Raw genomic sequence first — 27,526 nt, 5'->3', positions numbered from 1 at the left:
TGGGCAAAAGATTCAGACACATCATTGAAGAATATATAGAGATGGCAAATTATACACCATGACTCAACAGTGTCAAATTAAAACCACAGTAAGATCCTACTACTCACCTATTAAAACCTCTAAAACCTAAAAACTGTTTATACCAAGTGTTGTCTAGAATACAGAGAACCTGGAAAGTTTATACAGTGTTGGTGGGAATATAAATTGTTACAACCACTTTGGAAAATCATTTGGCAGTTTCTTAAAAATATATATACCTAACGTATGACTCAGACATTCTACTCCTATTTACCCAAGAGAAATGAAAGCATAAATCTCTATAAAGACTTGTACACAGATGTTCATGGAAACTTTATTCATCATAGCCTAGAATTATTAATATCCATCAAAAGAACAAATTATGATATATTCATAAAATACAATACTACTCAGCAAATGATTTATTCATAAATGCTACAATATAGACAAATCACAAAATTACTATGCTGAGTGACAGAAGCCAGACCAAAAAAGGCTCATACAATATGATTTCATTTGCAGCAAACTGATCTTAAAGAAAGCAGATCAGTGGTCAGGTGATGGTGGGGTGGGGTGGGAGGCAAGGAGGATTAAGTAAGCATGGATGACAAAGAGGTACTACAAACTTTTGCAGGTGATGAATATGTTCATTATCTTGATTATGGTAATGGTTTCATGGCTGTATACATATGACAAAACTTATCAGATTGAATACTTTAAATATGTACAATTTATTGTATTTCAATTATACCTCAATAAAGATATTTAAAAATAAAAACCCTCCTGGGACATGATTCCCACTGTGTCTTCTGGTTTTAGTATTCTTTTTTTTTTGATATGGAGTCTTGCTCTTGTTGCCCAGGCTGGAGTGCAATGATACAATCTCCGCTCACTAAAACCTCTGCCTTCCAGGTTCAAGTGATTCTCTTGCCTCAGCCTCCCAAGTAGCTGGGATTACAGGTGCCAGTCACTATGCCTGGCTACTTTTGTATTTTTAGTAGAGACAGGGTTTCACCATGTTGGCCTGACTGGTCTTGAACTCTTGACCTCCAGTGATCCGCCTGCCTTGGCCTCCCAAAGTGCTGGGATTACAGGTGAGAGCTACCACGCCCAGCCAAGTATTCTTATACCCTTATCACATTACCAAAGGTTTTCCATGTTAACCCTACAAATTATTTATTTTTCTCAGGAATCACTTTAGCATCCATTAATAAATAAGTTTTTTCTATTTGCAAAGTTTTAAGAATTCAGTCAGCAATGAATACTTGTATTATTCAACAATAAAACTCATAGCTAACATGTATGTGGCAAAAGCATACTAAGGCTTTGTCCTTATGACTAAGTTAATTAAGTAGAATTACAGATTTTTAAATACTAAAACAGTGTATCATTTAAGGTGTTTAAATGTCTAAGACAGCTGATGGAGAAGAGCCAATGCAGTATCCCTTCTGGAGAGATTAAGATTTCCAAGGTCCTCAAAAATAGGTACAGAGTAGAATAAAGTTTAAAAAAAAAGCAAAGAGGGAAAAAATAATCTCTTCTCTTTTGACCACATACTTTGTCATTACTCCTAAAATACAAGGCTGTACTTGAAAATATCATGGTGCCAAAATGTCAGGAGGCAGGGGGGAAAGAATTACTTATTACACGCATTGTTTTAAAATGTTTATGCTTGGCTGAGTTTCAGGGTATTAAATGCATATATATCTCCCCAAAATGTAATACTAATAGGAGTTACTGGTAGTTATGCTTAGCACTTTCAGGGTCCCAAATGGACATAAATCTGGTCAAAATTCTCAGGTATTAAAGTGTTTATTCAGCATCTTCAAGATGAACAAAATTGCTACTATCTCTAAGGAAATTATAAAAAGAAAATTAACAAGTATAAGAAAAAAACCCAGGATTTTAAATGAAAAAAATACATGATAACAAGGGCACTATACATTAAGTTGCTATACACACATGAACACACACACACACACACACACACACACAAACACACATATTTTTTTTAAACCTCTTTTTTAAACCTGGTACAAGTTAAACAACATCTTTCTCATACCCACATGATTAAGTATGTATTCTGACAGGATATAAAGAAGATGAAACACAAGCTGGTGGGCCTCAGAATTAGAAACTCCAATGCAGGACCAGATCCCAAAAGCTATGTTTTCTACCACTTTTGTGAAATTTAGGAAACATTTACCTTGCAAAAGATATAAATGCTTTTCCTTTTAAGTATGCTAACTATTTGTACAGAAAATCACTATTGAGGCACAGGTCCACCAAGGCTATATTTACCTATAATTCACTGTAGTACATATAAAGTTCACTTGGAGGTTGGGAATGTGAAAAGTATAATGAACAAACAAGCTGAGCTGTGATTGTGAATTTCTTACTGCTAATTTTGAATGTCCAACTCACTCCTACAGATATTACACCTTATAATACATGACACACAAAAAAATATGTCAAACTTTGCTGTAGAGCTGTTAGGAGAATGCCAACATAGATACTGAAAATTTTAGGAACTTGTATTTAATACCCTATACATTTAAAAATAATTAAACATTTTAAATATGTGAACATAATTTTCAAAAAGTGATGCTGAGCACCTTTAAACACAATACTGATACATTGCGACTAAACATGCATTTAGATGACAATGAATCACTTTTTAAAGAGCTACTCATTTAAATACTTACATGAAAATACTGATAGCTCCAGTTTCTACCTAAAAACCAAAAGAGTATATAATTAGGGATTTAAACTTTTCTTCATGCTCTTGGTTTTTGTGGGGTTTTCTTTTGTTTTTTGGTTTGTTTGTGGAGAAGTTGCACTGTAACTTTCTGATTAAAAAACAGTATCAGAAGAGACTTTCACACAGAATGAAGTAAGAAAAATATTTTTTAACTATACCAAAGTCTGAATCCTCTGACATGTCTCATCCTCACAAGTAACTGACTGGAGTTTGTATATTAACAAGCATTTCTCCTTAGCAACTCAACATCAAAAAAGAAAGGAATGTCTCCAAAAGAATATAGTTCAATTGGTGAAATAGCTAATAAACCATTACCACTATTGAGAGGTGAAGATTTATTATTTAGAATCTTGAAAGAAAAGGATTCCATAAAAACTAGATATAATAAATGAAAAGAACATTACCTATTGTTCAACACTAAACTATAAATTAATCTGGACTTATCCCTTTTATGTACACACAGACTAAGAGAAATCTGGATTTGAGGTAACTAAGAGCTGTGTTTAACTTAGTATAAAATAATCAAATTTGGCAATCGGCCTCTATAAAATGCTGACATCAAATATTTTCAATTCTTAGGAAAATGAAAATTAATTTTTATTAAAAAATCATACATATAACTAAATATTAGCTTTGCATTAAATAGGGTATAAATAATAAACTTTATATTAAAAAAAATATAAATCTAAAGGGCAAGGAACATTAGAATTCCACCTACCTCTAATATAACAGTACTTTATATTTAGATACATGTCATGTACCTGAAACAAAGTGAATTAAGAATGGGAGGCTGGACTTAGAAAAGCCAAAAGTGACTCAAATTCATGTAAAGTATTAAGGTTAAATTTGATATTATATTGTGCATGCTCTGAATATTAACTATTAATATCCATTTAAAATCTTTATTTTTAAAATACAAAATATACCCACAAATGGTCTCTGGAGAAACAAAAGCCTTTAGGTTAATTTCCCAACAATTATAATTGATATTTCTAGTTTACCAATCTTTTTTCTTTTCTTTTTTTTTTTTTTTTTTTACAGAGTTTCTTCTCTTGTTGCCCAGGCTGAAGTGCAATGGTGTGATCTCAGCTCACTGCAACCTCCACCTCACAGGTTCAACCGATTCTTCTGCGTCAGCCTCCCAAGTAGATGGGATTATAGGCACCCGCCACCACATCCAGCTAATTTTTGTATTTTTAGTAGAGACTGGGTTTCACTGTGCTGGCCAGGCTGGTCTCAAACTCCTGATATCAGGTGATCCACCCGCCTCAGCCTCCCAAAGTGCTAGGATTACAGGCATGAGCCACCACATCCAGCCTAGTTTACCAATCTTTAGACAATAGGTACTTACAATGAATATACTGCTTAGTACTTATTTGGTATTTTAAATTAATATATACTTACTTAAAGAAAATATCCCAGAATAGTTATTTCAAAGTTTTAAATATAAACTAAATTTTAAACTATAAATACTTACCTTAAAATACTAGAAATCCTAATACCATCAATTCAGTAAGAGCTCTGGCACAGAAAAATGTAACTACAAATCAAATTCTTTTTTAACCAGAGCTGGATCTTCATTACAAAGTGAGAGGGAAAAAATCCTCTGCTGTCATCAAAAAGTTCCCCAATTTATCTGTAAACACCAAGGAATTCTATTAATCTTTCTCAATTCTCTCAATTTCTACATATTAATACCTATAGTGTTTTATTTCCAATATAGCACAAATCCATGCTACATATGTTGATTTCTGTTGCTTATCTGATTAATTCAAGTAAAAATTCTCAGTATTTACCAAGACACTTTAAATTTCTATTAGATAACCATTAGTATACTATTGGTTTGTAGTTAAAAGTACAAAAATTAGAAGGGAAGAGGCTAAAATGCAACTGCACAGTTTCCTTTCCACAGATGTAGCTGCTGCACTTTGTGTTACAATGTAAAATCTATTACTTTATCTTTCTTAATGAGATAGATTATAAACATTTTCTTACCTGTCTGCCAATTAAAAATTTCTTCACAACTTTAAAGAGAGAACAAGTTCTTTCAGAACTTAAAAAAATTCATGATATACATACACACATACAAACACATTCACACAATGTTTTTGTTGCTGTAGTTCTTTTCTGTCTTGTAAGAACCAAAATTGAGTATTTCCAAGGATAAGTTAAATAAACTATTTGTGTTCAGACTATATTACTATGGATAAGTTCAGGAGAGCTTTTGAAATACTGGCCTTATTAGATAATCAAAAAGCATAAAAATTATACAAAATAAGAGGAGTAAAACATCTCTTAAGGAAGGTAAAAATATGGAACTGGCAACAAATATATCTGTTTTAAATAAAAGCTTCTCATCAAACCAGTCTTCAGTCCAATTATCTCAATGCCACGCTTTGACAATATTCACCTTCTTTTCTAAGACATCAGAAGTCACCAGAGTTGTAAATTCTGAAAAGCTTCAATAATTTACATAGCAGATAATTTCTTACAGTCCAAATTATTTTTTGCTTCCATAGATAATGCTGGTTCTTTGGGTTCTTGCTTAACTGGGTTCACAGAAATGGTACTTTCTGGATTTTCTTCAACTTTAAAAACAAACAGAAAGTCCTAAAAGTTAATATATTTCATGACCCTGGGAGAGAGAGGAAAAATATTTTATATTCTAAAAATAACTTCTGTCAAGACTTTTGTTCTTCAAAGCAAACTGCAAATCTTTTCCCACAAAAGTGCCCAATCCAGAATAATTTGTGTGCAAAGAAGTGACAGATAAGGTAGGAGTTAACAGAGTTTACTTCTATGTTGACAGGGATTAATAATAAAGTTAATGTAACAAGGTCTTGGACTAAACCTAAATGCCCAAGTCTTACTAGTTCCCTTTCAACTCAACATTTAGTTTATAATTCAAAATCTTTCTTTTGTCTAGGTGCGGTGGCTCACTCCTGTAATCCCAGCACTTTGAGAGGCTGAGGTGGGAGGATTGTTTGAGGCCAGGAGTTTGAGACCAGCCTTGGCAACATAGTGAGGCCCTGTCTCTTAAAAAAAATAAAAATAAAAAATGTGCCCAGTATGGTGGTGTGTGCCTCTGGTCCCAGCTACCTGGGAGGCTGAGGTGGGAAGACTGCTTGAACCAAGGAGCTCAAGGCTGCAATGACCCCTGATTACATCATTGCACTCCAGCCTGGGTGACACAATGAGACTCTGTCTCAAAACAACAAAATACCAAAAATGAAAATTTTCCTTTTAGCCTTTATATATGCCTACTTCATTTCATTTTTCTTTGTGTATGTGTGCATACATCAATTCCTTCATAATAACCTTTGCATGAAAATATTTTTCTTTAATTTTTTCCTATTAATTTTTTTGTGTACTCTAAAATGACCTTCCTGGTTTCATATTACCATATAATTTTCCATGGAAAACAGGTAATTAGGGTATAAGTAATTTCTATAGCACTAAATAATTAGAAACAAAGAGAAGGAAAACATTTAAGTATAAAAGTTCTGAAACTCATGCGAATGAAATTTCCTCCTTCTCTCTCATAATTTTCCTTCATTTATATAATATCATATACCCTGGGTAGAAATAATAGTTTTATTTATAGTATAATACAGTGATGATACTACAAAGGTTACAACAATAACATCATAAATTGATTTCAACTTACTAAGAGCTGAGTGGTTGTCTATAATCCGTATTGGAATAGTCTGCACATCTCCCAACAGAATCTGATGAACAGTTCCTTCCAGATTCCCTGTATCCTCAACATCTCCAACGTCTACCAGCTGGTCCACTGCAACTAGATTTTGATCTGGTTCTGGGAGGTTACCCATGGTGGAGGCAGTACTATTGTTTTGGGTTAGGCATGTATCTCTTTGAAGGCTATGAGTTTGATCAAGCAGTAGAGAATTATTATTCATTACAGCACTTCCTATTGAATCCAGAAGTCCTGAAGGACTAGAGGATGGCTGGTTATTTAGTGATACCAGAGCTGGTGATTCATCAGGAGAGGTGAACCTTGGTTGTAACTGCAAATCCTTTTAAACCAAAAAGAGTTACATCAAACTATCTGAATTTACTATGTCTGATATTCTCATAGGATATATTATTCTTCTGACAAAAAATTGGAACAAATAAGAAGTATAGTTATAAATAAATATTAAATGAAGAAACAACAATCAAGGGAAAACAGTACAATTAAATTTATTGAATTCATAGTCAACCTTAAACTTTTAAAAAACATACTGCTTGTGTTATCTTAGATCAAGACACAAAAGGTCAAGAAATTAACAATGAAAACATATTTGATCATTATTATAATTGTTAATAATTCTCTAAAATCCATAGGAGAAGAAGAGGTGAACTGAGGAATAAAGAGAAGGACCTCAAATTAGGATATTTTACTGGATACCTACCTGTAGCTGTGTAAATATTTTGGGCTGAAATGAGGAGAGTGAGGAGAGCAAGTGGGTTGGCTCAGGAGACAAAGAACCCCCTGTCAGATTTGTTTCCATTTTGGTAGCAATTGATTCTTCTGGTGAATTTCCTAAATTATATTAAAAAAACTATTAAAACAAAGTAACTTTTATGGCTTCTATGAAGTCATAAAAATACTTTATTACAACCCTTTCTATAAGAACTAAAATAGGAAATAATTTTAAAGTTTTGCAAAGGACTTCAGTAAGTCATCTAGCCCAAGGGTCCCTGACCCGACCGGTCTGTGCCTTGTTAGGAACTGTGCTGCACAGCAGGAGGTAAGCATGGGGCAAGCAAGCCTTACTTCGTGAGCCAGTCTTACTGTGTTAGCTCCACCTTCTGTTAGATCAGCAAAGGCATTAGATTCTGGGATCTAGGTTGCATGCTTCTTATGAGAATCTAATGCCTGATGATCTGAGGTGGAAGTTTCATCCTGAAACTATACCCCCTCTCTCCACCCTGGGTCTGTGGAAAAATTGTGTTCCACAAAACTGGTCCTTGATGCCAAGAAGACTGGGGACTGCTGATGTAGCCCACTATTTCCAGAACCTGGCAGATCGTGAGAATCTCTAAGGTATGTTTAAGAAAATATAGATTCCTAGGTTTAACCTCCATTAATTTTAATTTGGCAGATCTAGGATAGGACTGTCCCTCCATATCCATGGGAGACTGGTTCCAGGACCCCCGTCAGAAATCAAAATCTGCAGATTCTCAGTTCCTGAAATAAAAGGGCATAGTAATGCATATAATCTAAGCATATCCTCCCACAAACTTTAAATCCTCTCTGGATTACCTATAATACACAATACAATGTATATTATAAAAGTCCTCCAATATACTTTAAATCATCTCTAGATTATCTGTAACAAGGAAAAAAATATGTGTACGTGTTTGGTACACATCCAATTAAAAATATATTTTTGATCAGTGGTTGGTTGAAGCCATGGATGCAGAACTCATAGATACAGAGGCAAAACTATATATCTCTATATCTATCTATCTATCTATTTTTTTTTTTCTTGAGACAGAGTCTTACTCTGTCCCCAGGTGCCAGGCTGCAGTGCAGTGGTGCAACCTTGGCTCACTGCAGCCTCCACCTCCTGGGTTCAAACAATTCTCCTGCCTCAGCCTCCTGAGTAGCTGGAACTATAGGCGTGTGCTACCATACCCAGCTAGTTTTTGTACTTTTTTAGTACAGACGGGGTTTCACCATGTTGGCCAGGATGGTCTCAATCTCTTGACCTTGTGATCCACCCACCTCGGCCTCCCAAAGTGCTGGGATTACAGGTGTGATATATATATATATATATATATATATATATATATATTACAGTATGGAGGATGGACTAGAGTTATAGATATAGTGATATATATCTATATATCTATATCTATAGATAAATATCTATATCTACATATATAGATATAGATATTTTCAAGGTAAAAAAATATATATATATAAAATATATATATATTTCAAGGTAAAAAAAAAAATATATATATATATATTTTTTTTTACCTTGAAAGACACTGTATCTGTAACTCTAGTCCATCCTCCATACTGTAATGCCGGACTATACCTAAACTTCTCTAGATGTGTGAAATCTATGGTGCTTCTCAATTATAAACATCAAACTTAATTCACCTTTTGTAGCCCTAGTAACTAGAACAATACCTGAAAAAATTGGTCTTCAATGATAACAGCATTAAATTTCTTTCAATAACTCATTTTGGTATAAATAAAAATTAAAACTCTGTTTTCTTAACACCTCAAATTTAAACTAATCATAGGGAATCTGAATCATTGTCATGTAATTCTTACACATTAACCCAAATATATTCATCTTTTTAAGTTAATGAAAAACTAGTTATCGGGCGGGTGAAGTGGCTCACGCTTGTAATCCCAGCACTTTGGGAGGCCAAGGCAGGTGGATCACTGGAGGCCAGGAGTTTGAGACCAGCCTGGACAACATGGTGAAACCTTGTCTCTAGTAAAAATACACAAATTAGCCAGGAGTGGTGGCATGTGCCTATAGTTCCAGCTACTTGGGAGACTAAGGTGGGAGGATCGCTGGAGCCCCGGAGGCAGAGGGTACAATGAGCAAGATCATGGCACTGCACTCAAGCATGGGTGACAGAGTGAAATCTTGTCTCAAAAAAGCAACAGAAACCCTAATTATCAATGAATATTTATTGCTTCCATAATACAAATGACTAATTTTAAAATGGCCATAGTATCAGAAAAGAAGGGATTTAAGCATTGGCTTTCTGTGTGACCTTCAATATGCTATATAACTCAGTTTCTATTTATTTTTGTAAGACAGTCTTTCTCTGTTGCCCAGGCTGGAGTGCAGTGGTGTGAACTCAACTCATTGCATCCTCTGCCTCCTGGGTTCAAGTGATTCTCCTGCCTCTGTCTCCTGAGTAGCTGGGGCTACAGGCATATGACACAATAACCAGCTACTTTCTGTATTTTTAGTAAAGACAGGGTTTTACCATGTTGACCAGGCTGGTCTTGTACTCCTGACCTCAGGTGATCCACCTGCCTCGGCCTCCCAAAGTGCTGGAATTAGAGGTGTGAGCCATCGCACCTGTCCTATATCTCAATTTCTAAGCTTCAGCTTTCTCATCTGTAAAATCAGCATAAGAGTCCTTTCTCGATGGACCACTGAGAGGATTAAACAGCACTTACACATTTCTTGGCTTCTTCATTATTAATGTCCTTTTACTTCATTGCTGTAGTCACCCACCACTATCATCATACTCTGGATGATCCTACCTCTAAAATCTCAAGTTTGAACATCTCATTCTCTGATCACAATCGCTTATTCTTATACATTTTTTATTTTTATTCTTTTTTTGAGACAGAGTCTTGCTCTGTCATACAGGCTAGAGTGCAGTGGCACGATCCCAGCTCACTGCAACCTTCGCCTCCAGGATTCAAGCGGTTCTCCTGCCTCAGTCTCCTGAGTAACTGGGATTACAGGTGCGTGCCACCACACCCAGCTAATTTTGTATTTTTAGTAGAGACAAGGTTTCACCATGTTGGCCAGGCTAATCTCAAATTCCTGACCTCAAATGATCTGCCTGCCTCGGCCTCCCAAAGGGCTGGGATTACAGGCGTGAGCCACCGAGCCCAGCTACAACCTCTTACTCTTCCAGAGATTTTGCTCCAGTACTTCACTACAATTGTTCTTCAACCTCATGTGAACCTCCAGTCAATTAATCCCTCAGTTTTCTTCAGATCCATCAACCTCTTTCTTAGTAAAATTATTTCCCCATCCAGCTTACGGTCTTGGGTCTACAATTTCAGTCACTCTTTACAAGTACCTAAACTCTCGTCTGTCTGTCCTTGGGTCATATCCCTCCAGTAAAACCCTGAATCTGGATGAAAATGGCTTCCTGCACCAATACATGGGAAGTCGAGTACCACTGAAAAAGAAACTCACTACTACCACTAATGCCAATTCACTACTAACTCTGATTGGGCCTTCACCTGTATCTAGCAATGTTTCACTCCCTATCCGGGATAATTTTTAATTTGCATTTCCCTCAAATCTATGGCACCCTTCTTGAAGACTTTCTTTATCTTTAGCACTCTTATTTAAAGAGAAAAGGGAAGCCAACAGAAGTTTCTTCAACTTCCCATCACCATCTTATCTATCTTTTCAGTTCTCTATTGTCTTAAAATATCTTCCCTCAACCCCATTCTCCATTGCAAAATTCCTGAAAAAGTGGTGCACTTTTCAAGGAGTCCCTACTCCTTCACTCATCTCCCATTCACCCTTCAATCACCCTAACATGGCTTCCTCCCAATCCACTCCATTGAAATGGCTCTGATACTTAACTTTACAAACCTATTTAGTCCTTTATTCTCTCTCCTGCCCTACCAATGCTCTCTTCTTTTGCCAGTGATGCTGAGCTCAGTAAATGCTATCAGTCAGTTGCTCACTATAGAAATTCAGAGGTTTGGCCAGGCATAGTGGCTCACGCCTATAATTCCAGCACTTTGGGAGGCCAAGGTGGGTAGATCACCTGAGGTCAGGAGTTTGAGATTGGCCTGGCCAGCATGACGAAACCCTGTCTCTACCAAAAATACAAAATTTAGCCAGACATAGTGGTGTGCGCCTGTAATCTCAGCTACTTGGGAGGCTGAGGCAGGAGAACCGTTTGAACCCAGAAGGCAAGGGTTGCAGTGAGTTGAGATCGTGCCACTGCACAATCTAGCCAAGGTGGTGGAGCAAGAGTCCATCTCAAAAACAAAAAAATAAATTCAGAGGTTTAACTTTATACAGGGGGTGAAGTTAAGAATGTACTTAAAAGAGACTACAATTTGAGTACTAAGAGGAGTTTGCCATGCAGAAAAGAAAAGACATTTCCAGAAAAGAGAACACAAGCAAAAGGGTGGAAATAAATTTAGAATATTGAAGGGGCACAGCAGTAAGAACACATGAGAAAAAGCAACCATAAAATGGACCATAGTTCCCAGATCAGGGCATCTTAGAGTTCTTACTACTGGAATTAGCCAGACTCATAATGAATTAGCTACAGTTAACTATGTTAGTTATCAGCTTCAAAATTTCAGTCATAAAAAAGGATTAAAAGCAAAGTATAAGAGGAAATTTAAATAGCAAGAAGTATGTTGATAAACCCTAACATAGCTGCTCCTACCTCTTTGGATCCTGGTTTCTTTATCTATAAAATTTGATTAGATGAGATAATATCTTAAGTTCCTTTCAGTTAAACACTGTTTAAATTTATATTTTAAAGGTATTCAAGTAAACCTACCTTCTGCAAATGTAACTGTCACGGTCTCTTTGAGAATATTCCCACTGTCTGTAGTCCACTGAAGCTGAAATGGGGATACTGATTTCAGTAAACATAAAGCTCTTATATTGAAAAATATCTTAAGACATCATTACAACTATCATATTTTATTCAGAGTATGTGATTTATTCTGCAACTACTCTCTTCACTTGTTCATATTCTCCAAGCACAAGTATACTTTACTATACAAATACACTAAATTCCTGAGTTCTGATAGCAAGAATTTGGACAGCAAATGTAGATGACAAGGACAGCTTCTAACACTTTGATACTTAAGATTTATGGGGTTGTGTACAGTGGTTCATGTCTGCAAGGCTTGGAAAGCCAAGGCTGGAGAAGTGCTTGAGGCCAGGAGTTTGAGACTAGCCTGGGCAACAAAGTGAGACTCTGTCTCTACAAAAAATTAAAAAATTAGCTGGCTGTGATAGCTGGTGCCTGTAGTCCCAGTTACCAGAAGGCTGAGGTGGGAGGACTGCTTGAGTCTGGGAGGTCATTGATGCAGTGAGCTGTGATCGTGCCACTGCATTCTACGTGGGTGATAGAGTGAAATTCTATCTCAACAAAAAAAGAAAAAAGACCAAGTAGAGAGTTGTGGGTTGCAAGAAATAGCTCTAGCTTTTGAAATATCCTTATTTATTCAGATGCTACATTTGGATAACAGAAGTTAAGAGAACAAAAGATATTGCACCTCAGATTTTAATGCCATAATCACTGCCTGCACTGTAATTAGTCATTTCTGGGTAATTATAGTAATCTCTTCAGAGTAGGCAAAATTTTCACAGAAGCGACTAACATTCAGGGAGAAACTACCATATCAAACTATGAGTTAACACCAGGCACACTGGCTCACACCTGTAATCCCAGCACTCTAGGAGGCCAAGGAGGGCAGATCACGTGAGGTCAGGAGTTCAAGCCTGGCCAACACGGTGAAACCTGCCTGGCCAGCATGGTGAAACCTGCCTGTTCACCAGCCTGGCCAACATGGTGAAACCCGCCTCTACTAAAAATACAAAACATTGGTTGGGCGTGGTGGCTCAGGCCTGTAATCCTAGCTACTTGGGAGGCTGAGGCAGGAGAATTGCTTAAACGTGGGAGATGGAGGTTGCAGTAAGCCAGGATCATGCCACTGCACTCCAGCCTGAGTGACAGAGAGAGACTCCATCTCAAAAAAAAAAGTGAGTTAAACTGATATCCACAGAGGGTATACAGAGCCAACATTATCACTTTGGGTAATCAGGTATGAACAACTGTATTTATTTATTTTTTTGAGACAGAGTTTCGCTCTTATTACTTAGGCTGGAGTGCAATGGCACAATCTCGGCTTATTGCAATCTCTGCCTCCTGGATTCAAGTGCTTCTCCTGCCTCAGCCTCCCGAGTAGCTAGGACTACAGGTGCCCACCACCACATCTGGCTAATTTTTGTATTTTTAGTAGAGATGGGATTTCACAGTGTGGGCCAGGCTGGTTTCAAACTCCTGACTTCAGGTGATCCACCTGTCTTGGCCTCCCAAAGTGCTAGGATTACTTAAAGGTGTGAGCCACCACACCTGGCCTACTATAGTTTCTCACATTGCAGTTATTCAGATAGCCTAATAGTAGCCATTCTTATTAATCTAAATATTAATAGAAGCTGATAAAGACTCTGTAATAAAATAAGGAATTGTGGTTGTAATCATACCGTTGCTGGAATAATCTCTGAGTTATATACCATATCTCCATTTCGCAATGATTTCTGTACCTCATGGATGTGATTTTTTATATCATTTACAGTTGGAAAAAAAGATAAGTTATGTCTTTCAGGTACCTCATCGGGTTTGAACAGTTCCCTTTCCACAAATTTTCTGTAAAAAATATAAAATGGAATAAAGACATAAACTATTTAGCAATATGCCTTTAGATCAAAAGAGAGAAAGGCTCTCTTTTAGTATAAACTCTTATAAAGTATGGTTTGGAGTTCTGTAAAAAATTTGTATTTTCCTACTTAAAATTTTTCCATACATTACATCATAGAATTAATGTAGACTATAGAAATGCAATATTTTCACTGGTAAAACAACTAGTATATTAGAGTGAGCTTTGATATTTTTATGGATTTAAATAAACCCATTATTTTCAGTTTAAGTATAATAATGTTTTTCATGCTTACTATGTCAGGCACTGTATGGAACACTTCACATCAAATATCTCCTTTAACCCTTAATGGTCAATGACATAGGTACAATTATCATTCCTACTGTACAGATGACAGACAGAACTGAGGGCTGTAGAAGTGAAATAATTTGCCCAAAATCATACACCTACTAGTATAAGAGAGCTCAGGCCTATACTCAGGTTATGTGCATAAACATCATGTTATACTGTTTCCAAAAGCATCAATTAATATTATATGAAATATGATGGGCTTGAATTTTACATGAAGACAAAGACATAAATAGAAGGCAGCACTGTTATTGAATTGTATAAAAAATAAATACATAAAAGAAATGAAAACATAACATATATATGCTTATTATATTTGGTGGACCAAATAGCAGAGCTGTATTATACTTCTCTTCTTAAGATTCAGGTTTAGTAATAGTGAATGGCTTTTCCAAATTTTTGCCTTATGCTAATGATGCCCCAGTGGAAATAAATATAAAATGTGTAAGAAAACTGCTAAATAGAAAAGTCATGTATTAGTTAGGAAATAATTCTAGAAATTATAGTAAGTTCTCAGTTAACATCATTGATAGGTTCCTGGAAACTGAGACCTTAAACGAAAGGACTTAAAACAAAACCAAATTATTTTTTCCAATGCTATAACAAAACGACACTGAACCAGGTGCAGTGGCTCACTCCTGGAATCCCAGCTATTTGGGAGGATCACTTGAGATCAGGACTTCAAGACTAGCTTGGGCAACATAGCAAGACCCCTGTCTCTTTTATAGGAAAAGTTGAAAAAAAAAAAAAAAAACAGAAAAGAAAAGGCGTTGAACAGAATGATATTACTCAAGGACCTGCTGTATTTCCTTTCACTTAAAGCAGCAGTTTTCAAGAACCTATTGATGACTTTAAGAGAGGACTTAGTATATTCAATTTGTTATTTAGATCAGATTACACAATAATCAGTAAGAGGAAGACTAAGTATCATAAATCACCATGGCAATGGGCATAGGCTATAGAGTTAGGCCTAAATTTAAGTTCTGCCACTCCCTCTTAAGCCAATTATGTAACCACTCTGAGATTCCAGTTTCTCATGTGTAGAACTGAGATAAATATACCAACTCTTAGTGGTGTCGTAAGACTAAATGAGATCGTACATGTAAAAAGCCTAGCACAGTACCTGGCACACATATAATAAATAATTATATAATTGCTTATGTAATTATTATTTTCTGAGGATCAAAAAACATAGACCAGAGTACTACAAATAAAATTTCACTAGACAAAGAACTATCCAAATTCTTGTGTTCTAATAATATTTAACTGCATTTCAAATAGTCTGAAATACGTATCTTGGTCTAGGTTTTAAAATCTTTGGTTCTACAAAGGTTTTTTTCTTTAAAAGTATTTATTAAATAATTCAATATACACATCATTTAGAAATAGTCCAATTTGCCAAATCCGAATATAGAATATATCAAGTGAGTAATTAGAAAGATAATAAACCATATTACACTATTGCTTGCCAAGCACATACTAGAAAAGTTTATAAATGATTATTTTAATATATTAATAAACTATATTCCTTATCTACCCTGATAGCATATATTTTGGAAAATATCTCCAATGTTCACTGTATTATTTAAAGCAACAAACAAAACTAAAAAATGTAAAAGAACGACGTGCTTCTGTTGTACCTTAGCTGTTTCCTTACTGCATATACTTGTTCTATTCCCTGTGATACTAATTCTTGAATCTTATGTGCTACTTGAGGATGTAAACGTGACGGTAATGCACAATTCTCATCTCTAACTGCAGTTTCCTCTTCTTCAAGAGCAGACACAGGAAAAGGAGAAGGTGACAAAGGGAGGCAGGGAGTCTCTAATTCATGATACTGATGAGCTTGCTGTGTAGGTAATTGTACATACCACCTGGTAAGAGAAAATATTTAAAATTACTAAAATTTAAACACTAAAATTATTTAATATTATTAAACCAAGGTAGGAATCATAATTACTTAGGTTAATACTCATAAAAATAATTAATCCTTTAAGAAAATTATATATGATTATTTCATATCAAATAAAATTTAAAATGATCTCTGCTTAACTCTTCTAAGTTCTGCTTTATCCAATTAAATTAAAATCTTTGTAAATATTTATGGACTTTCACTGTGGTCCTACAGTTGAGCTCCCTACAGGGATTTTAAGTATATATGAAAATGGCATTTTAAGTTTCATATTGTCTTGTTTTAGGTTCATGAGAAAAAAATTCATATTAGGTAAATTTTACCTCAAAATAAAGAGAAGACATTGTAAATCACTATCTTTTGAACTGTGTATTTTCCCATTCATCAAACGTTTGTCCCAAATTACAATTCTCTGTTACACCTACCATCCTTCCAACCAAAGAGTGTATATAATTTACAATAGAACCTGTCAAGATTGAGGTTTATGGTAGATTCTTCCCTCATAGGAGCTCAACAGGCTGCTTCTACAGCACTCCCAGCTCCTGTTGGCCAAGTAAGCAAAACAATTAACTAAAGGTGAATGAAGATCTCTTGGAGAGTCATATAAAAAAAAAAAAGTCGGTAGGAAAATGAACTCATCTGATAGGATACTGCTTTAATTGATATTTCTGTATAAAATTCTTACAATGACTGATATTGCCTACTTAAAAAGTATACACAATTGTAGGGTGCAGTGGCTCATGCCTGTAATCCGAGCACTTTGGAAGGCCGAGGTGGGTAGATCACCTGAGGTTGAGAGTTCAAGACCAGCCTGACCAACATGGAGAAACCCTATCTCTACTAAAAATACAAAATTAGCTGGGTGTGGTGGTGCATGCCTGTAATCCCAGCTACTTGGGAGGCTGAGGCAGGAGAATCATTTGAACCCAGAAGGCGGAGGTTACAGTGAGCCGAGATCACGCCATTGCACTTCAGCCTGGGCAACGAGAGAGAAACTCCGTCTCAAAAAAAAAAAAAAAAAAAAAAAATTGGCCGGGCGTGGTGGCTCATGCCTGTAATCCAAGCAACTTTGGAGGCCAAGGTGGGTGGATCACCTGAGGTCGGGAGTTCAAGACCAGCCTGACCAACATGGTGAAACCCCGTCTTTAAAAAAAATAATAATAATAAATTTTAAAAATAAAAAAAAAATTTTTAATTAAAAAAAAATTATACGAAATGTTCTTCAAACTGAAGGATCTAATTTTTTTTAGTGATATATTTGACTTTTATTGAAGGTTCTAATTATTGGCTCAATTTATTTTTCACATGCCTAAAAATTTTTTTAAAGATCACACAAAAACAATATACCATACCCTTAAATGCATTATACAATAATAAATTATTCACCTAGACTAACACAAAAGGAAGTATAAAAGAATGTTAATATTTCTTATTTAAAACCTAAAGCATAAAAGGAATAAAATGGAATTTTATTTAGGGCTTAGAATTCATTTCTGGCTGCCGTAAGTAATTAAAGATGAGCTTAAAAAAATGAGATGGCTGCAGTTTCTGCTTACAGTAAGTATCTAAATCAAGGTACTAAATATATAATAAAATGTATTAAATATGTCTTTGTCATTTTGAAAAAAAGCTTTCACATGGTATATAGTATATAGAGTATATGTTATACAGTATGGTATAATTCTTTGGTCTGAATTATCTACAACTTGTGGCTGATAAATTCAATGGCTTATACAGTGGCAAATCAATTTAATATTTGGGGAACTACTATTGATATCTCTACCTTACAAAACCATTACTTAATGAAATAATTGGAAAAGTGTAATTTCCCTTACAAAAGAATTCTTGGAAATTGAGCTAATTAATTTGTAAAATAAAAGAACTATACAAAGGTCATACCTAAGAACACCACCAGCATCTACCATGTTCTTCTTTAGCATGTTAAAGGCTTTCTCCTGCTCCATTCTGATAATTTTCTTGTCAATTTTGGGGTCTGTAGGAACTCTATATTCAGGAAACTTCTGTACCTTTTTAATGTAAATCCTTTATACAAGATAAAGAAGAATTTGTTTCATTATATTATAATCTCAAGAAAATCTACCTTATCAATCAAGTCTTAAGCTTAGAGAAAATTCAATTTATCTGGAAAGCATTCAGAGGCTTATCTAAAATATATGGCATATTCTCAGTTGCATTAACACTTAGCAAATTAAAAGTAAACATGATTTGAGTAAAAATATCTAACTACTTACAGGTTTTACCATTTTTTACCCTAGATTTGCCCCTTCTCTTCATTCTCTTGGAAGCCAAAATCATCTCATTCCTGGATTACTTTAATAGCCTCCATCCAGGCCTGTGCCTCCAATCTTTCATTACTTAAATCCACTCGATAATTCAATGTCACAATGATTCTTCACATTTATATTCCTCTGTTGAAGAATCTGCCTGCTCTTTAATTAAGTACAAATTTCTTGGCAGCATTCAAGGCATTATGTATGATTCTAATTTATTTATCTAATCTTCCGTTATATTACTTAAAATATAAAATTTCTTTTCCTGTAAAGTTCATCTTCTCAATGTTCCTCTCAATATTCCTCCTCAATGTTCCTAATGTAATACCAACCAGGTTAATTCTTCTGTAATTTTTTTTTTTTTTTTTTTTTGAGACAGAGTCTCACTCTGTCGCCCAGACCAAAGTGCAATGGTGCAATCTCATCTCACTGCAACCTTTGCCTCCCAGAGTCAAGCGATTCTCCTGCCTCAACCTCCCAAGTAGCTGGGATTACAGGCACGTGCTACCATGCCTAACTTTTTTTGTATTTTTAGTAGAGACAAAATTTCACTATGTTGGTCAGACTGGTCTCGAACTCCTGACTTCAAGTGATCCGCCATCCTCGGCCTCCCAAAGTGCTGGGATTATAGGCATGAGCCACCGCGCCCGGCCTCTGTAGCTTTATTTATATGGTTCTCCTAACCTACAATATCATCTCTCTAACTTTCTATCTACCCAAATTCAATTTAAACTTCAACATCCAGTTTAAATTGTACTTTCTTTACTGCCATGAATTTGTATGGATATATTCCTTCTTTAAAAACCTAAATAGGTAGTTAAATAATATATTTCACACTATATTCTATGCTATCATGTTGTCTACTAGTTTTTGTTTCCTGATCCATTCTCTGGGATTAAGTAAAATTTAATTCCTCTTTTGATTTCCTTCCTTCCTATGGCACCCAATGTAGTTTCTGGGCACAGAGTAGATACTCAAAAAGTACTTGCAGAATAATGGAAAATGAAATTATTTCTTTACATATAGAGGTTTTCTCCCAAGTTATACCTAAAGTTTTTATATTGCTTATGTTTAAGAAGCAACTGACAAGTTTCAAATGGAAAAAAAAAAAAGCAACTGAAAGTTTGTTTCACAGTCAGGTTTAAATATTACCTAAAGTTAATATTATAGAATTAAATATGATAAGCCTTGTTGTAAATGGGCTTTAAAAACTTCTTGAGAATGCTGAGGTATTTATCACATGAGATGTGATCTTAAAAGTGTTTCAAAGATCAGCTAAGTCCAACCACTACATACTACCTTTTAAATTTTTTATTTTACCTAATAGTTTAAAACACTTTCAATATATTTTAAAAGTCTTAAAATACTTTCAATGTCTAAAAAATTTAAGGATATTATAAAATCTTTCATTGGTTCACATTTTTCATTTTTATTCAGAGCAATGACTACTCTGTAGTCCTATCTAAAACTTACTATGTTGGTCTGATAATCTGCTGGTAAATTGATAAAATCGCTCTAAAAAGCAACTATGCAACACTTGCCAACATTTTTAAAAGATACAGCCTTTACCCTAGCAATTTCATTTCCAGGAATTTTTCCTACTGAAACATTTGTAGGAGTGCACAAATATGTACAATGTTAATAACTGCAGCTTTGTATAGCATTAATAAAGAATACTTTTCACAGCTTATGTGAATTAAATAATTCATCCATAAATGGAATATTATATGGCTATTAAAAAACAGTACTTTTATGTACATATATGGAGTCAGCTTTGAGATACTGAAAATGAAAAAAAAAGCAAAGTGTAAGTCATTACATTCACACTAGTATGTAGCATAATAGGTATTCAGATTGAGAATCTATGTGAATTCATATCAAGAAAAAAGGTACACTATTATCTAAGTTTAAGAAAAGAAAATATTAGTGAGCTTTACAGATTTTCAACAACATTGACAGGGGTAGAGGAGATCTCTATCTCTCTGCCATTATATGCATCCATATACACAGAATATCTTTGAAATATGACTCAAAAAACTAGTTAAGAGTTGTTGCTTTAAAGACACAACAAAAGGGGTAAGAGAAAACTTAGAATTCACTGTATACTTTTTGATAATGTATAAACCTAATAAAAAATATCTGTATTAGCTATTCAAAAATAAGTACTTAATAAAAAACAAACAAAAGAAAATAAAGCTTACCGAGCTGGACAAGTGGCTTTGTAGAGCTGACAAGACCTGCTTTCCTGCTCACTGATTTTTTTTAACTGGAAACCTTTTCTTCTTGGCCCATACTGACACTCCATTACCACAGCTCTACTCCCTGTGGGCCAAAACCAACTATTGATATTAATTCAAGTGTCCATCTATTCTAGACACTAGATTAAAAGTAACTTGGTGGTGGCAATGTCAAAATCTTTCAAGTACACAGCTTCAAGGAAAGAAAACATTAAGGTCTTATTAAGATGCACAAACATAAAAGTTTATTTTAAAATTTACCAAATGTACCATAATTATGGTAAGAAAATTAGTGAATATCACATTTACTGAATGTCTACTGGCATATAATTTTTTTTTTTTTTTCTGAGATGGAGTCTCACTCTGTCACCCAGGCTGGAGTGCAGTGGCACAATCTCGACTCAATGCAACCTCCACCTCCTGGGTTCAAGTGATTATCCTGCCTCAGCCTCCTGAGTAGCTGGGACTACAGGTGTGTGCCACTATGCTAGGCTAATTTTTCTATTTTTAGTAGAGATGGAGTTTTGCCATGTTAGCCAGGCTGGTTTTGAACTCCTGACCTCAAGTGATCCATCTGTGTTAGCCTCCCAAAGGGCTGCAATTAGACACATAAGCCACTGCACCCCCGCCTGACGTGGTTTTTATACCATTTTATAAACAGTGAGTAAATGTTACATTGAGTTAATAAATATTAATATCATTTAAATTTTCTTTCCTTTTATAATTATTTTCTTATTTTTATTTGGGCTGTTAATATAGCAACCAGCCCTAAGATAGCCTCCAGTAATCCATGCCCTCTAGTATTCATGTCCTTGAGTAATCCCCTCCCCTTAAACAAGGGCTAGACTTATTAACTTACATCTAATAAATATGGCAGAAGTGATAAGAAGTTATTTTTGATATTAGGTTATAAAAAGGCTGTAACTTCCATTTGGGTACTCTCTCTTGCCCTTCCTTGAATTGTTCTCTTTGGGTGTAATCAGCTGCCATATGGTAAGGGAGCTCTGTGGAAAGGCCCACATGACAAGGAATAAGGCCTGCTGACAGCCAAAAGAGTGAATCTGAAAGCAGACCCTCCCTCAGTCAAGTCATGAGATGACTGCAGCTTCAGCCAACACCTTAGTTGCAGTCTTGTGAAAGAACCTGAGGCAGAGCCACTTTGCTAAGTCACTCTTGGGTTCCTGATCCATAGAAACTGTGAGATAATAAATGTTTGTTGTTTTCAGCCACCAAGTTTGGAATAATTTGTTATACAGCAATAGATAATACAAATAAGTAGATGTGAAAATTATATAACTTAAGATTTTAAGTTTAATATCCTATGCTACTCTAGGATACAACAAACTTTTAAAATATAAAATAAAAACGACAATTACTAATAAAAATGTTAAGCTGACATTAAAATATAAAAACTTCTGTTTAAAAGACACCATAAGTAAATATAAAAGCAATAGTTTGAGAAATAGCATTTTATAACATATATAACACAGTAAGTCCCCATGCAGAATTACTATATAGACTACAAACAATCATAAATCATTAACAACCATTCAGAAAAATGGACAAAGGCTATGAATAGCCAAGTCGGAAGAAAAAAAAGGTAGTAAATGAACAAATAAAAAGATGTTCAACTTTATTAGTAAACAGGGAAATGCAAATTAAAACAATAGTAAAATACTATCTCATACTCCTCAGACTGGCAAAAATAAAAATATTTGACAATACCCTAAAACAACTGAATCCACTGATCAATCTGAACACCACAGAGAGACACACAGATGGCAATAAGTACACAGCACACCTAGGAGGTATTCTTGAAAAAATCAAACCTGTATTTAATCAAGGCTCTAGATCTGTTTACAGAAAATACAAGAGATAAAGAACAAAAACTACATCAAACAGATGGAATCGGCAAAACCCAACATATGACAAATATTATAGAACAAACTACCTAGAGGCAAAGAGGAGAGAAATCTCCAAATAAAAAGAAGTTTAAGAGATTTATTAACTAAATGCAAGCTGTGGACCCTGTTGGATTTGAATTTGAACAACCTCTGAAGGGGAAAAACTGTCAGATAAGTGGGAAAATGTAAACACTGAACATTTTATAACATTAAAAAGTTACTGTTAATTATCATATTAAGTGTGATAATGGAATTGTCATATACGTATGTTTGTGTACACACATATGCATACACACATATAAGGAGTCCTTATCTTTTAGAGATATATACTTTAGTATATACCATATACTTTAGTAATTACAGATGGAATGATATCTGAAAACGTGCTATAAAATCATCTAGGGAATGAGGAAGTGAAGGCATATGAGACAAGATGGACCATATACCGATAGTTGTTGAAGCTGGAAGATAGATACTGGGAGTCATGGGGTTTCTTATATTATTATCTCTACTTTGATTGACATGTAAAAATTTCCATAATGTAAAGATTTTTTGAGGCTAGGCACAGTGGCTCACGCCTGTAACACCAGCACTTTGGGAGGCTAAGGTGGGCAGACTACTTGAGTTTAGGAGTTCGAGACCAGCCTGGACGACATGGCAAAACCTTGTCCCTACAAAAAAACACAAAAATTAGCTGAGTGTGGTGGCACATGCCTGTAGTCCCAGCTACTCAGGAGGCTGAGGCATGAGGATCTCTTGAGCCAAGGAGGTTGAGACTGCAGTGAGCTGAGATTGCACCACTATATTCCAGACTAAGTGACAGAGTGAGTCAACCGCTTCAAAAAAAAAAAAAAAAAAAAAAAAAAAAAAAAAAAAAAAAAAAAAAAAAAAAAAAAAAGAAAAGAAAAGAAAAAAGATTTTTAAACAGCTGGCAATGTTAAGTCATGAGGTAAATGTGGAGAAATAAAATTTTCACATACTGCTGACAGGAGTGAATTGGTACAAATTGTCAAGCCCTTAAGTACAAATCTGAAATCCAAAAAGCTCAGAGAACATTTTTTTGGGACTCATTTGGTTATAACACCAGGCCTGAGCTGTGTGAGGCTATTTATAATCTTTATTCCTCTTAGTTCTTTTTATTTATTCCTCTTAGTCTTACGGACTAGTACCAGTCCATTGCCTGTTAGGAACCAGGCCACACAGCAGGAGATGAGCAGTGGGCAAGCCAGCAAAGCTTCATTTGTATTTACAGCTGCTCCCCATCACTTGCATTACCTCCTGAGCCCTGCCTCCTGTCAGATTAGTGGCAGCATTAGATTCTCATAGAAGCAAGAACCCTATTATGAACTGCACATGCACAGGATCTAGGTTGCACACTCCCTATGAGAATCTAATGCCTGATGATCTGTCACTGTCTCCAATCACCTCCAGCTGTGACCAGCTAGTTGCAGGAAAACAAGCTCAGGGATCCCACTGACTCTACATTCTAATGAGTTGTATAATTATTTCATTACATATTACAATGTAGTAATAATAGAAATAAAGTATACAATAAATGTAATGTGCTTGAATCATCTCCAAACCATCCTCCAACCCCCAGCTGGGTTCGTGGAAAAACTGTCTTCCACATAACAAGTCCCTGGTGCCAAAAAGATTAGGGACTGCTGGTCTATAGAATACCTGCTAGGAGTATTCCATAATGTTACCACATTACATTTTAAAAAATCAGAATTCTGAAATACACCTGGTCCAAAAAAATTTCAAAGGGATTCTGGACCTGTACAATCACTTTAGAGTACAATTTTAACATAATCTTGTAAAGATGAAATGGGCATAATTCACAACCAGCAATTCTACTTTAAGCATATACTCTAGAAAAACTAATCACAGCTTTTCATTAGAGTATGTATACTGTGGAAGTTTGACGACAGCATTCTTTGTAATAATGAAAAGTTGTAAACAACCTAAATGATCAATAGAAAAATAATTTGGTCACACACTGGAGTATTATACAATGATTAAACTGGATTAACTAGGATTTATAAATATCAATACCAACAGATGTAAAAAGATGTAAAAAAGAATAAGGGCGAGTAAAAAAATTTGCAAAGCAAGACCTACACGTTACTATTTATGCATTTTTAAAAAATCCAAAACAATAAAATACATTATTATAGATACAAATATGTAAGGTAAAGTATAAAAATATAGACTAGAAAGATAAACTGAAAATTCATGTGGTAGCTACCTATGGAATGTTAAGGAGATTAGACCTAGGATGGAAAAAAGGAAGGCTACAGGATTTCAAGTTTATTTTTTTTTTATTTATTAATTCTTTTTTTTAACACACAGGGTCTTACTCTGTCACCCAGGCTGGAGTGCAGTGGCATGACCACAGTTCACTGGGGCCTCAAACTCCAAGGGTCAAGTGATCCTTCCACCTCAGCCTCCCAAATAGCTGGGACCGCAGGCCCATGCCCCCATGTCCAGTTAATTTATTATTATTATTATTTTTTTTTTTTTTGAGACAGAGTCTCACTCTGTTGCCAGGCGCTAGGCTGGAGTGCAGTGGCACAATCTCGGCTCACTGCAACCTCCGCCTCCCCCATTCAAGCAATTCTCCTGCCTCAGCCTCCCGAGTAGCTGGGACTACAGGCGCACACCACCGTGCCCAGCTAGTTTTTGTATTTTTTTTTTAGTAGAGACGGGGTTTCACCATGTTGGCCAGGATAGTCTCGATCTCTTGACCTCGTGATCTGCCCGCCTTGGCCTCCCAAAGTGCTGGGATTACAGGCTTGAGCCACCGCGCCCGGCCCGAATTTATTATTTTTTTTGTAAACATGGGGTCTCCCTATTTTGCCCAGGTAGTTCTCAAACTCCTGGGCTCAAGCAGTCCCCTTGCCTTGGCCTCCTAAAGTACTGAGATTACAGGCGTGAGCCACCAATTTTAAAATAAACAAACAAACAAACCCAGCTCATTTATTTTTAATGTTGTTATTTCTTTTATAGACTACTGATGAAACTTAGGCAGAAGGGGTTACATTTATCTCATCTTCTCTTAAGCATTTATTTCTCATTAAACCTCAGAGGTCCAGGATGAAACCGCAACTCTTTCACCTAATTTGGTGCCCCCATAATCCTAAAATAAATTGCTTAGTTTTAGATTATTTGGGACTCTAGTCTAAGAGGTTTGCTTGAAACTCTACTCCCTTAGTAAGCACTAACCCACTGTCTAAGAATACTGTACATAACACACTTAATGCTTGAGAACTTTAGTATCAGAATTCTATAATAACTCCAGATTGTATGCAGTCAACTTCAGAGTTACAAGCTACACAAAATAGACACATATTTCTCCCACAATATAATTTAAGACAGAAGGCTAAAATATTTAAATTGAAGGGGAAAAAACACAGCTGATGTACATATTTAACATATTTAAAATTAAATTGCTCTTTTAATATTTTATCAATAGGTTTAACTACGATTTGAATATTTTATTTTTATTTTTCAATATATTAAAGAAGTCTTATTTATTCACTGATATATTAAAATGCAATCTTTAATTATATTTACTATAAGGTGTTTTTTAGTTTAATATACATTTTAATCAATTAGCATTCAATTGTCAGCTACCAAAATAAAAATGTATCACCTTAGAAAAATCACGTTTTTACAATGGACTATGGCTGCTGCTGAACCTTTTAAAATAATTCTTTAAAAAAGTACCTGCATTAACAAATGGGATTCCATCATATGGGACATACTGGGATTTCCACATCAAGCGTGTAGCAGGCTTGGCTGGACTTGGAGACTGACGGGTTCCCCAAACACTCTGTGTTTGCTGCTTGTGAAATGTTAGGACACTTTCTAATTCAGTCTCACTTACACAGTAGCCACGGTATGAATCTCCAATTTTCTGCATGTGGTAGAAATTAAACAAAATTACTAGCAAATACACTTCATTTTGCATAATAAATGTAATGAGACGGCTGTCCCAGATGGAAGACTCATCACCTTTCACAAGACAATGTCATTTGTTCCCTCAGATCAATGGTCTACTACAACCACTGGGTCTGATTTGAATTCAACCAGTATCATCAAATGGGTATTTTGTAGGTATTTGTTAGGGAATATAATGCCAAACTCATTGCCATACTATCTTTATCAACTTCTTGTTTGAGAGAAAGAATATTTAGAAAAGATAACTTACAAGAACATATAATGTATATCCATTATTTCTGATACTTAAAATTCTATCCTGGATCAAAGCAGATCAGCAAAAAACTAGCCACAAAGTGCTCATTCCCTGTGGGTTTCATTCCTTTAATGAAATGAATTTTTTTTTTTGGTGGAGTGCGGTGGGTGGGAGAAAGGAAAGAAGAAGGTAAGAAGGAAGGAGGGAGGTAAAGATGGAAGGAAGGAAAGAAGGAAGAGGAAGAAAATGCAGGCAGGTAGGAAGGAAGGAAGCCCTGAGATTAATTTTGATAGGATGCCATGCATCTATTAGAAACCAAATGAAAATTGTGATTGACTGACAAAAATGATGTAGATGAATTTGCTCATTATATTGACATTCTTCTTATAAAGATCCTTCTTTGAGGCCAGGCCCACTGGTGGCTCACACCTGTAATCCCAGCACTGTGGGAGGCTGAGGTGGGCAGATGACCTGAGGTCAGGAGTTTGAGACCAGCCTGGCCAATATGGCAAAACACGTCTCTACTAAAAATACAAAAATTAGCTGGATGAGGTGGCACTCGCCTGCAGTCCCAGCTACCTGGGAGGCTGAGGCACGAGGATCCCCTGAAACTGGATGGCAAAGGTTGCAGTGAGCTGAGATTGCGCCACTGTACTCCAGCCTGGGCAACAGAGCAAAGCATTGTCTAAATGTCTTTTTTTTTTT

General features: G+C 35.5%; 1 protein-coding gene across 18 annotated transcripts in view; it reads right to left on the bottom strand.

Moving 5' to 3' along the window:
* Positions 1 to 1,220: 1,220 nt before the first annotated feature.
* Positions 1,221 to 27,526, bottom strand: part of CARF (calcium responsive transcription factor) — an 81,402-nt gene continuing 55,096 nt past the window's right edge. For 9 of the 18 annotated variants that reach the window (XM_037741441.1, XM_037741433.1, XM_037741444.1 and 6 more), the window contains 10 exons: positions 26,353 to 26,542; positions 20,684 to 20,804; positions 18,091 to 18,234; positions 15,920 to 16,153; positions 13,759 to 13,921; positions 12,041 to 12,104; positions 7,195 to 7,325; positions 6,447 to 6,816; positions 4,257 to 5,367; positions 3,114 to 3,540 (listed from right to left, as the gene is read on the bottom strand). In XM_037741441.1, coding sequence (XP_037597369.1) covers positions 5,249 to 5,367; positions 6,447 to 6,816; positions 7,195 to 7,325; positions 12,041 to 12,104; positions 13,759 to 13,921; positions 15,920 to 16,153; positions 18,091 to 18,234; positions 20,684 to 20,804; positions 26,353 to 26,542 — 1,536 coding nt within the window. In that variant the 3' untranslated portion in view covers positions 3,114 to 3,540; positions 4,257 to 5,248. Of the gene's footprint in view, positions 1,467 to 1,998; positions 2,753 to 3,113; positions 3,541 to 4,256; positions 5,368 to 6,446; positions 6,817 to 7,194; positions 7,326 to 12,040; positions 12,105 to 13,758; positions 13,922 to 15,919; positions 16,154 to 18,090; positions 18,235 to 20,683; positions 20,822 to 26,352; positions 26,543 to 27,526 lie in introns of those variants that run through there. The other 9 variants (XM_037741435.1, XM_037741440.1, XM_037741437.1 and 6 more) reach the window with 9 other exon arrangements.

The sequence above is a fragment of the Cebus imitator genome, unplaced genomic scaffold (genome assembly GCF_001604975.1).
Source record: "Cebus imitator isolate Cc_AM_T3 unplaced genomic scaffold, Cebus_imitator-1.0 Scaffold101, whole genome shotgun sequence".
NCBI classification, from domain to species: Eukaryota; Metazoa; Chordata; class Mammalia; order Primates; family Cebidae; genus Cebus; species Cebus imitator.
This window is presented reverse-complemented; position numbering and strand designations above follow the sequence as displayed.